At 42.3% G+C, this 11,618-nt stretch overlaps 1 protein-coding gene across 1 annotated transcript; it reads right to left on the bottom strand.

Moving 5' to 3' along the window:
* Positions 1 to 1,066: 1,066 nt before the first annotated feature.
* On the bottom strand, positions 1,067 to 10,324 carry MYOZ3 (myozenin 3). The gene is made up of 6 exons (XM_075602097.1): positions 9,836 to 10,324; positions 7,449 to 7,535; positions 4,839 to 4,993; positions 3,988 to 4,192; positions 3,340 to 3,517; positions 1,067 to 2,173 (listed from the first exon to the last, which is right to left on the bottom strand). Exons 2-6 carry the CDS (start codon positions 7,525 to 7,527, stop codon positions 1,987 to 1,989), a joined length of 804 nt encoding a protein of 267 aa, XP_075458212.1. The 5' UTR covers positions 7,528 to 7,535; positions 9,836 to 10,324; the 3' UTR covers positions 1,067 to 1,986.
* Positions 10,325 to 11,618: the final 1,294 nt, after the last annotated feature.

Below are 11,618 nucleotides of genomic sequence, written 5' to 3'. Positions count from 1 at the left end.
GAAGGATTGCAGCTGTAGAAAGGAATGGCAGCCAGACCAAGAAGTGGGGCCTGAACTGCCCAGGTCCAACTTTCAGTGCTGGCCAACCAGGCCCCCCACAGCCACAGAGCCCGGTTCCCTCCCCCCCTTCTCGTCCGCCCTAATTATCCCTGTTAAAAATAAATAATGTGCTAAAGAACATGTGCGTTCTCTCTGACCATTGTTTTCAATGACCCTACTGTTATAATATGGAAAAATAGGTACACTCACAAAGAGAATCGCCACGAGTGTGCATGACCCCTCCCGCACATGGATACAGCTAGAGACTAAATAATAGAGGCCCACGCCCCAGTGGACTTCATAATCAATTTGAATGAATTTGTCATTCAAAAGTCTATCCTCTTAAAATAAAGTCATGCAAATTGATTATTAAGCCCATGGGAGTATCAGTCTTTATCACGTTGCCTCTGCCTACGGTTAACTTGTCCAGCATTAACACAACACATCCCGTTAACGGGGTCATCATGTCTGCTTCATCTTTATATGCTGCGGTATAAAGTGACATTAGGTCAAAAACAACTTCGTCTATGCATTTCTTCCAGTCAAAAACAACCTAGCAAGCCTAGTAAAGCACTGTCAAATGAGTCTGGCTTACAGTATATTTACTCTATGGAGAAGATTTGGCTGGGTGGTGGGTACGGCGACTCCGTTTCATCATATACTGCAGCATATGCATTGTTAGTGGAGATTGACATTTTACCCCAAGTATCAGATGTCGCTGTTATCAACTTAGAGGCTGGAGGTGTAAATATGTCTGCCACAATCTTCCGTTCTTTGCATTGACATGTTCTTAGAGTGTAAGCTCTTCTGGACAGTGACGCCTTTTCCTATTGTTACTTTTGTCTTACAGCACTTATTCCCATTGCGTGTTATATTATTATGTCCCGTGTATTACCGCTGTGACGCGCTATGTTAATAAAAGATAGGTACGCAGCATTTATTAACTCTTTCACGGCAAGAAGGACCGTCAAGGCATTGCAACGTGTTCCAAGAAGTTCTCACATTTACAAACCGACTGAAATAGACGGCAAATTTAAACAAGCTTTTAATGAAATATATTTGACTTCAACACAGACGGCATAATAAGCAGTTAAATATAAATTCTTTGTAAAGGTTTCACTCATGGAAACGTAATACAATAAAACATTTGGCCTGTTTCTTTCAGGCAATGTCATGGTTTTAGCCAATGTGAGCCCTTCTATGAGTGATTTGACGTGTGACAGCATTCTTGTAGACAAACATGGGCTGTGTTGCAACTGATTAATAGAAGCAATAAAGAACCAAGGCCCGTACCTAACAAGCAGTACTATTCTACAAAAGTCCGGAAGACAACTTATGGCCCATTCAAGTGCAATAGGCCATAAGGTGTCTTATGGAATAGCACCGCTTAGTAAATACATGGGCCTTAAGGAGTTGGCTACAGATATTGCCAGACTAACTTTCCCTGCGGCCAGGGAATGCCGAGGCAAACCAATTGCGGCTTGCCCTGGCCGCAGGGAATAATGCCGTGGGCCGCCTGTTCGCTAACATTTGAGCCCGGAGCAAATGTGCTTTTTTTCTCTGTGGCTCTTGAGACTTTCAGTCTGGCTACATCTGTCACATCAGATAATTACTGATAGCAGTAATTTGATAGCACAACGCCTTTTCTCCATACAGATGAGCAGGGCATTGCAAAAGCAAAGCTTAGCACTTTGCTGTGGCCATCTAGGGTATTCTAAGGCAAGAGTGGCTGACTCCAGTCCTCAGGGGCCTCCAGCAGGTCAGGTTTTAAGGATATCCCTGCTTCAGCACAGGTGGCTCAATCATCAGCTCAGTCAATGACTGCTTCAGCAGAGGTGGCTCAGGGATATCCTTAAACCTTACCTGTTGGTGGCCCTTGAGGACTAGAGTTGGCCACTCCTAAGGCAAAACATGTGCTGAAGCAGGAGTATACACCGGGGGATATGCCTACAAGTCTACTGACTCCGGTATGAACTTCATTGTCCACCCTCGTGGTGCCCTGTTGAAGCTGGGTCGTTGGCACATTAGTTCCTCCCCGGTGGCGACCTCGTCTATTTGAGCCTGTAGTTCCTCAAATACGGATGGAGCTGCCATCCTTCCGACTGCAGAAAAACTTCCGAAAGGGATCGGTGCTCTAGAAAAGATAAGTCATCAATTAATACCCTGTTATTCTACAGTACAAATACATACTTTGTAGTGTAGGTGCTCCTTATAGGTGAGTATGACAAACCACGTAACCTCTAACCAGCAAAATGCAATATGCATTGGTACACAAAAGTACATGAGTAGAAGACGTTTACACTCCAACATAGGGTCAATGTCAGAACTATGCAATTGTACAAAATATTGAGATACTTGATGTCGGTAATCCTCTATGGGCATTTGATTGACGACAGACAGGAGAAAGAACATTGAAGTTGATTATGTCAGCATACAAACATCAATGCACTTCCCGCCCACATAAAGTCTTTAAAAAACATAATTTTGTCCAATGTGTTTTGAAGCATTACTTTCCCTCAGAGCAGAGGGAGGAAGAGTTTGCATCACCTGCGGAATTTCATCAACCATACATCCCTTCCTGAGTGGGGACTCCTTTTTCTGGCAGAGAATGTACATCTGCATTTTTCACATTTTGGGGGGATACATTGTATAAAGAGTGCAGCCAAATTAAATTTATACAGGATATAATCGGCTCACATCTAGCTACATTAGAGAAGTTGTCCCATTTTAATTATTTATATCTGTTTACATAATTTCATTTATATAGTATTTACATTAATATTATAATTGATAACTTCCCTATGTTATCGTTTTTACTATATTCTGCATTGCTCGTTACATTTTTTTTTTTTTTTTTAAAGTTGGTTAATGTGATGACTATTTATTTATACAAATATATTAAAAAGGCATAGTCTGTCATCAAAGCATTTAATTAAGAAGTAATGTTGGTCTAGTTTGCTTCAACATTAAGCTTTATAGTTTCACCTATATTTGCAGTGGTCATATATTTTGTTACTGCTACTGTACATAACTCAAACCACTTAATATCAATAACTTATGATAACATCCCCCCTAATCACACAAGCCAAGATACGTATTAGGTATCAATTCTAAATATAGACTGAGTATCCTATGATCCTAGAGAAACACATTTTAGCAAACATCAATTCAGCAAATGAGCTCAACACAAAACCATTAGGGACACCAGCATCGAATCCCATAACAACAAAGATCTCTGAGCTTCATCATTTATCTGGCCCAATAGAATGGGGGAGGCCTATACAAAATAGAAGCACAAACCTGTTAAAACTGCGGTACATGACATTAAGCGGTATCTCTTGAGCATCTGGTAGTGCTTCGACGATAGATATGGTTGGCTCAGCATTCTGCTTTTCGACCCATGGTGAGCTGTAGGACTTGGGGATGGCTGTTATGTTAAATCTCTCATATGGAATCCCCTTCAAGGGCCCCGAGTATCCTTTAAAAGAGGGGAGACAGAAAGGCAGAGATAACGAGCGAGTGTTTTATGCATGTAAGAAGCCCAGAGTTTTTAGGAGCTTTGTTAATGAGGTTCACTAGTGTAGTGGTTTGAAGAGACCCAACAATCTGGAGCTTAGCTGGTGATAACTTAGCACTGACAACGCACCAGTTTTTTAAACTTTTTATATAAATGAACGGCCTACAGTATGTTATGTGTGCCGGTCAACAGAGCATTTCACTGCACTAGTGCATACATGAATTTGTTGTCATGTTAATTGATTATGAGGGTAAGAGTTGTCACTACAATTCATTGTTGCTTGGTAGTGTTGCCTATGTGTGTTTGTAAGGAGACATTTTGCACCAATACCACAAACGCTGCACCTACAACTAGAAAGACTACCTAGAAATTAGTTAGGTATGTATGTCGCTGATTTTCTTTTTAGTATTCCCAGAGCCTACGTTTAATACCTGGAGCTATAGCCCCTGGGTTCAAAGCCATCTTCATCTGTAGGACTTTGGCAGATTTCTTGGGTACGTGAGGGGCAGTCCTGCTGCCCCCAGGGGCTGTGTGTATCTCAGAACCGTAGTTATCTTTTCCATCAACTCTTTCAGTGCCGGATGTGTCACCAGTAGCTGTCTGGTCAGGGTTGGAATTATTCAAATTGCTACCTGTCTGAGAGAGGGAAAGACAGCCTGAGAGTGGGCGTTATGTATATGCTGTGCAGAGAAAGAAGAATATCATTCAATGACATTTTTTCCTTTAACATATCAATTGTATTTCATTATTGCAGCTGGGAAACTTAGATAAATAGCACCTGGAGTACATCTCTTTTTATTTACCCTCAGTCAAATGATTACCCAAATGGGATTTATGTATATATGCCACGGTGTCCAATAGGGACCTTTTTGCACAAAATTCCCCATTGCAGTCAATGGGGAATTTTGTTTGGAAAAAGCCCGATGGCCGCTGTAGCGGAAATGGAATAAGCCCATAAATCTTATAGCCAGTTGCATCAAGCATTTCTTTGAAGTCATCACATGAGATTGGTTTATGTCTGTATTCTGAAGCTGCTAGCAGCTTGCAAAACATACTCATAGGTCATCGTGGGGACAAAAAGTGCATCCATATGTCTCACATAAAATGAGAACTTCAACCTGTGCGGTACATATAGAAGCACTTGTTACTATTTTGTTCCCATAACTCTAGCTGACTTATGGTTTAGAGTTTTAAATCCACCATAACCCCAGTGCCTGGTTTGAATCCCTACTTACTAAGTTGCATCACAAGCGGGTGTTTATACTGAAGCAGGTATACTCACATTGACCCGGTTTGATGGGTACTCAAAGGTAAATCTCTGCACACGCTTCTGCCTCTCCAGGTACATGCAAGAGCCCCGGTTGCGTTGCAGGGAGAGCTCCTCCATCATCACATCCTGTGGGGTGCTCACTTTTTTACCTAGGTCAAAGTTGGGGACTGAAATAATAGACAGGGATCATGTCTTATTCCTTCACTAGTAGCACAACATAGTAATCTCCCTTCTCTAGGCACTTCCTGTTATCCCATAACCTCTCCACTAGGAAGCATCTGAGCACCGTAAATCCCACATGCAGCATGATTCTACCAGACAGAGCTACACCAAGCAGTAATTAATTGACAACTATACTCAATTTAGCAAGACTGTTTCAAATTTGTAGGGAATGTCCAAAATTTGGTGCTAACGTTCTGTGATTTTAGCAGATGGCCAGTGGGAAGTGGATACACATGTCGTCGCCTTCTAAAGGGTTACTAGCAGTGTATGCTGTTCCCCACCCTTTGTTACCATGGGTATTCGGACATCATGGGATAGTATTTAAGGCAGGAGGAAGGTTCGAGAATGGAGGTTCCAGGAGAACAAGAGGAGAGGAGCCTCGAGGAGAGGAGACAATAAACCCATAAAGTATTAGAACAGACCAGGCGCCCTTCTTTTTTATGTTATACAGTAGGTAGGATCAGTGCCCTTTAATTTAGGATCCCAGAAGATGGCTAATGGATTCCAGCAGGCCCCAGAGGACAAAACGACACACCACAGGGGGTCCTAGAGAAAGGGCTCCCAGATGTTGGCGGATCAGCACTATCCGCAGATCTGTATAGGTATCCGTTTCAGCCGGTGTGGAAGTGGCAGTCCCTACACCGAAAACAAGGTACCATCTTCACCTGCATAGGCTAGGCTAGGCTAGGATCCCAGTAAGGGTCCAGTATAAACGGGGCGTCACAAATGTCAATCCGTGAAAGGGGGGCCGGGTCCATTACCAGGAAAGCAACCAAGCCGGTATATCTCCCTCTGAGTGTTAAGAACAGGCACTTATGCACAGTAGTTATGAATATTTATGGGGAAACAGTACAACGTTGTCATATGTGTGAGTGGTTGCCGTGCCTGGGGACATGAATAAAAGACTACTATACTGTACTATAAAAGTTCCATCCTTGCTAATTCGTCGCCCAGCCGTCTGAATCCAGCACCCTGAGTCAAGGTAACCCATGCTGAGTAGCCAACACTGTATAATGATGTAATCTCCATATTAGCAAAAATAAAGAGTACAAAATGATTGTACTCCGAAGGAAATTCACTTAATTGCACACCACTAGTTAAGATATAACCTTTATTGAATTACTTAAAACATATATTACCGAGTGTGTACATAACCATGTTAAAAAGAAATTAAATCGAATAACAAAAGCACCAGAGTCACCATATAAATAGAGATGGAAATCCTCCTACTAAATAATGATAGTAGGGTAAAGGGGACTGATGGTGCAAACAGCCACGGTAAAACCCCACAGGATCAACTTAAAGCACAGATATAGATCCTGTGGGGTTTTACCGTGGCTGTTTGCACCATCAGTCCCCTTTACCCTACTATCATTATTTAGTAGGAGGATTTCCATCTCTATTTATATGGTGACTCTGGTGCTTTTGTTATTCGATTTAATTTCTTTTTAACATCGTTATGTACACACTCGGTAATATATGTTTTAAGTAATTCAATAAAGGTTATATCGTAACTAGTGGTGTGCAAGTAAGTGAATTTCCTTCGGAGTACAATCATTTTGTACTCTTTATTTTTGCTGATTCACTTTTCAGTTCACAGTCTGCACCCACTTTATAATTATCGATTCGCATTTGCTATTCTACTCATTTATTATTTCAATTAGTATGATTCAGTGATCACTCCCTAATCCCCCCCCCCTTTTTTTGGCAATCTCCCTATTACACACAAAAGTAGAAATGAGAAGTAGAGTAGGGGTCTTATCCAATATGCTGGGAAACTGTCTCCCCGTGCTGGAGAAGGATTTAGTACCATTTGATTTGACTGGAGCAGATCAGGGAATACGGCTTTAAAGCATAATTAATAGGGTCCTTAAAAGAGGAAAACAGGATGTCTGGTAAGAAAAAGGTTTCACAATAGTGAAATCAGGATAAATGCACTATACACTCTCCAACATGGTACAAGACCCAGCTAGTTATCTTGCAGTAGACGTCAACAATAATCATGAGTGTCTCCATGACCCTTCTCCTTAGTCATCACAAAACGTCTCCTATTAGTGCCTTCTAACCCAGGACCTTCCATTATTAGCCAGCAACATACGTCTTCCAACACCCAACCTCATGATCTTTCCCCACCATCCGTCACCTGACATCCATGACTATCCCTCACTGAAAAACATAAAAGGTCCCTAACCAGGCAGTACACAATCCTCATGACCTCTCCTTACCAAGAATAATATGTCCTCCTCAAGGGTCTTATTCTAAATCAGCTGAATTGGTCAATCGGAGAGTTTTCAGCCAAAATTCCACATTGAAGTCCATGGTGAATTTCGGATGAAAACTGCCTGAGTGGCCACTTTGGCTGATATAGAGTAAGCCCCTACGTCCTATGAAGACACTTACCTTCTCCACTGATTTCTCTTACTATTGCCAACGCACGGGCCTTCTGCTCCTTCGTCATCTCTGAATGGTATGGAAACATTCTCCTAGCTGGAGAGATGGAGGAAGGTTATAGAAGGGGATAGCGTAAGATAACACCTTAGTTGCCAGAGAATGGGTTAATATCTCTCCTTATAAATGTACAAATACATATACCAATAGTGATTAGAGAGATCCCCAAGTTAACAGGGACAATCTTTGCTAGTCCAGGCTTCATATATGTTGTCTCCATAGCTTTTTCTTTGAGACAACATGCTTTGTACACCATACTACATGAGAGGTGCAAAATCAGGACAGATTGAATCAGGTAACCAGGAGCCAGGTAACCATGGAAGACTACTTACTAACTGCTGACAAGTATGATATTTAGTGTAAGATGGATTTGCTAAACCATGTCAATTCACTGGTTTTCTGAGAGTCTCACTAATTTTGAGTCAGTCTCACAGATTTTTATCATAAGTGGGTTCATGAACTATAAAGGAGTCTCATTGATATGAATGAGCAATTCTCCATTACAAATAAAAATGCTGGATCAGAATCCCCAAATCTAACAGATGTTGCTCATTTTGAATTGTGGAGAATGCCATGGTTATAATATCCACACCAACCATGACACGTGTAAACTAATTTAGTTATAGTTACAGTACAGTAGGGCCCCGCTTCTCGGCGATCTGCCAATACGGCGGTACCGAGAAGGGGGCCTCCATGTCTGCGCATGAGCAGAAGGGGGGGGGCGGCTGAGATCGCGTATGCGCAGAAGGGGGAGCGGCCGAGTTCGCGCATGCGCAGAAGGGGTGTCTGCAAGTCTGCGCATGCGCAGAAGGGTAAGAGACGCCAAAAATCGCCATTTCCGCTTTTTGGCGCTTTTCGCTTCGCGGCGGCGCCATGGAACGGAACCCACCGTATGAGCGGGGCCTTACTGCATTGCTCCTTGTCATTATTAGGCTGGAGTCCAGTTTTGCTCTTCCAGGTCTCAACTATTATTAACCAGAGTGCACCAAGACTTGGTTTAGGAAACATGTGGGAAAAGTATCAAGGCCCATATAAAGCAAAGTAAAACAAATTGCGTCATTTTCATTTTGCTGTAACGTATCCAGGTTTTGCTACAGTATTTTGCGTGTGTGCATTAGCTTGTGATTTCAGGAGTGTCAAAAGAAACCTCTATTTATACTTTCTTTATGTTGTCACACGTTCCCCAAGGATTGAACCACAGTTTCATGATGAAATGGAAACAAATTGACAATACTGTGTTCAAACTGTATTTGTTATAGCTTTATCGAGCTGTTGGAGTGAAGGGTGGATTTCCCTTTGCTGCTGGCTTTGCATGAACATATTACTGACACAGCATGCAAGTTAATATAGCCACGCTGCATTCTTACATTTTTTAAATGTTTCTATAAAAAAATACAGCCCTGAGTGCTAATGTGGTCTTCTTTATCATGAATAAGGCTCAATTTGTGGGATAGAAGAAAATGGCCATTGGCTCCTTCCTTGAGTTTAGGCTGGGATACATAGGCCTTTCTAAATTAATTACTATTTATTCCAACCAGCCACACAATTTTAACATTCATATCATATTCATATCATCATCTTCAGCCCTTGTCCATCCACTGCAGGATGAAGGCGTCCCCAATAATATTATATATATATAGGAATTCCAATTTTTGGTTGTAACCGAAAGACAGAAAAAACCCTAGTGACTGATTGTTTTGCACTTTCAGTTAAAACATGTACAATCGGAAATGAAGCATCATTTCTTATTGAATTAAACCCCTTTTAGCAGCAAAGTCATAGGTAGGATTCAAAGCCAACCCAAAGAATAAAGAAAAAACAAAAAAAAAGTGCCCAGATAAACACTGAATTCAAATGTGTGTCAATTTTATTCTGATATAACATTATTACATTATTAACTGATATAATATTTATGATGATATTATATTATATATATATATATACATTATGTATATAAGGGTGGGCATTTTCACTGATATTTTGGTTCAGAATTTTTTTGTTTTGGTTGTAAAAGAAATTTGCGGTTTTGTTCAAAATGTAGTTTGTCTAAACCTTTGATTATTTTATTAAAGCCCCCCCTCCCCTTACAAAAAACCCTGAAATCTGAGATTCAGCCTATCTTTCGTTTTGGCTCAAATTATGCTTGGATTTGAATTTGTTCGACACAGAGTTCAAATTGAATGCTGAATTCTCGACTGCTCATCTCGGAATTCCAAACACCAAATCCACTAACTTACAGTAGCATATAAGTGATTCTTCCATAAAAGGGGGCCTCTCCTGCAGTGTCAGAAGCACACGATTTCCTCTCTGGTGGTGAAAAGATGGATGTATTAGCTCACCTGCTTCAGATGAACACTTTCTGTATATTGTGATGTTTTCCGGAGCTTTTGGTTCCTCTTTAAATGTTCTTATTTCTTGTGCTGTCTCCTCCTCTGCTGCTTCCTTCCACTCCTATTTTTCTTTACCTCTGCACTTCTCCTCTATTACTCTTTCTTTATCCCAATCTATTTTCTTCTTTCCCTATCCACCTTTTTCTCTTCTCCTCCCGTCTCTCTCCTTGTCCTGCCGTATCTACTCTCCTTCTCTTGACCCTTGTGCACCTGTCTCTGTCGATCTCTCTTTCTGTCCTTCCTTCTGCCCGTTTTTTTCTTTCCTCCTTCCTCTTTACCGACTCCCTATTTTAATCTCTTGGCTTCCTATGCTTGATCCTCTCTTTCTTCTTCCCTCTGTCGCCCTCTCTCTATCTCTCTCCTTTCCGTCTCTCTCCTTTCTCTATCCCCCTCTCTTCCTTTACATCTCTGTCTGTGTCTTAGAATAAATGTTATGGGCCTTTTACCGATGACATAATGACACTATAATTGGCTGATAGGGGTAAAGAGAGCACAGATGTCACTCTTAATGTTAATACCATCCCTGCCTTTCCGCCTAAGGTGACCCAAGACATATTTGTGTGCTGTGACATTTTTAACCTGACCTTTACCCATTTCCCAATGCATTCTGGACTATGTAGTCCCACTCCGTCTTAAACTATATGAGAAATTTAAGATGAAAGCCTCATGTGCTTAATGTATAATATATGAGTTAGCTCAAGGTTTTTTTAAAAGTAACTCTCAAATAACTTTCCCTGGCCCAAAATGAGCCAATGGAGGAAAATGTGTTTCAGCATTCTACAAATCACATATGCAGGGCCGGTTTAATCAGTAGGCAAACTAGGCGGCAGCACTAGCCAGCGACCCTAACATGTGTCAGATCCGCAGAGGTACCTCTCAAAGAGTGCCTGCTGGAAGTCAGTGGAACTGACAGGCACCTCTGCAGACACCTCTGTGGGCCCCCTCTGACAGGCACCTCTGTGGGCCACCTCTGACAGGCACCTCTGTGGGCCCCCTCTGACAGGCACCTCTGTGGGCCCCCTCTGACAGGCACCTCTGTGGGCCACCTCTGATAGGCACCTCTGTGGGCCCCCTCTGACAGGCACCTCTGACAGGCACCTCTGTGGGCCCCCTCTGTGGGCTCCCTCTGACAAGCCCCTCTGTATTGCAGGCCCCCTCCATCTTCCAAGACTGCAGGTAAGTAAACTGTGCTTCTCCCAGTCCATCTGTTGTGACCCTTCTTGACCGCCAAGCCCATACCTCCTACTCCTCCCTCCCAGGCGCATAACTACCCTCCCCCTCCAAGGCATATAACTACCCCCCCCCCCCCAAGCCACATAAGTATCCCGCCCCGGCCCATAACTATACCCCCAAGCACATAACTATACCCCCCAAGCACACAATACCCCTTACCCCCAAGCACATAACGTTACCTCCCTTACCCCGATGCCCATATGTTTATCCCCAGGCACATAACTATACCCCCTCCCACATCCCAGGCACATGACTATACCTCTCCAAGCACATAACTATGCTTACCAGGCACATAAGTATACCCCACCCCCAGGCACATAGCTATACCCCCTTCCCTGAAGTGAATAACTATACCCCCCCCCCCCCCACAATGAGAATGTATGATAAGTATCATATTCTCCTTTTTTTAATGTAAAATGAATCTGTCTAATATCCCTGCACCTATGTATAAGGTGTAATATAAGCTCGTATAAATGCATGTAAAAAAAAAAGATATGTT

Source organism: Ascaphus truei, chromosome 5 (genome assembly GCF_040206685.1).
Source record: "Ascaphus truei isolate aAscTru1 chromosome 5, aAscTru1.hap1, whole genome shotgun sequence".
NCBI lineage: Eukaryota > Metazoa > Chordata > Amphibia > Anura > Ascaphidae > Ascaphus > Ascaphus truei.
This window is presented reverse-complemented; position numbering and strand designations above follow the sequence as displayed.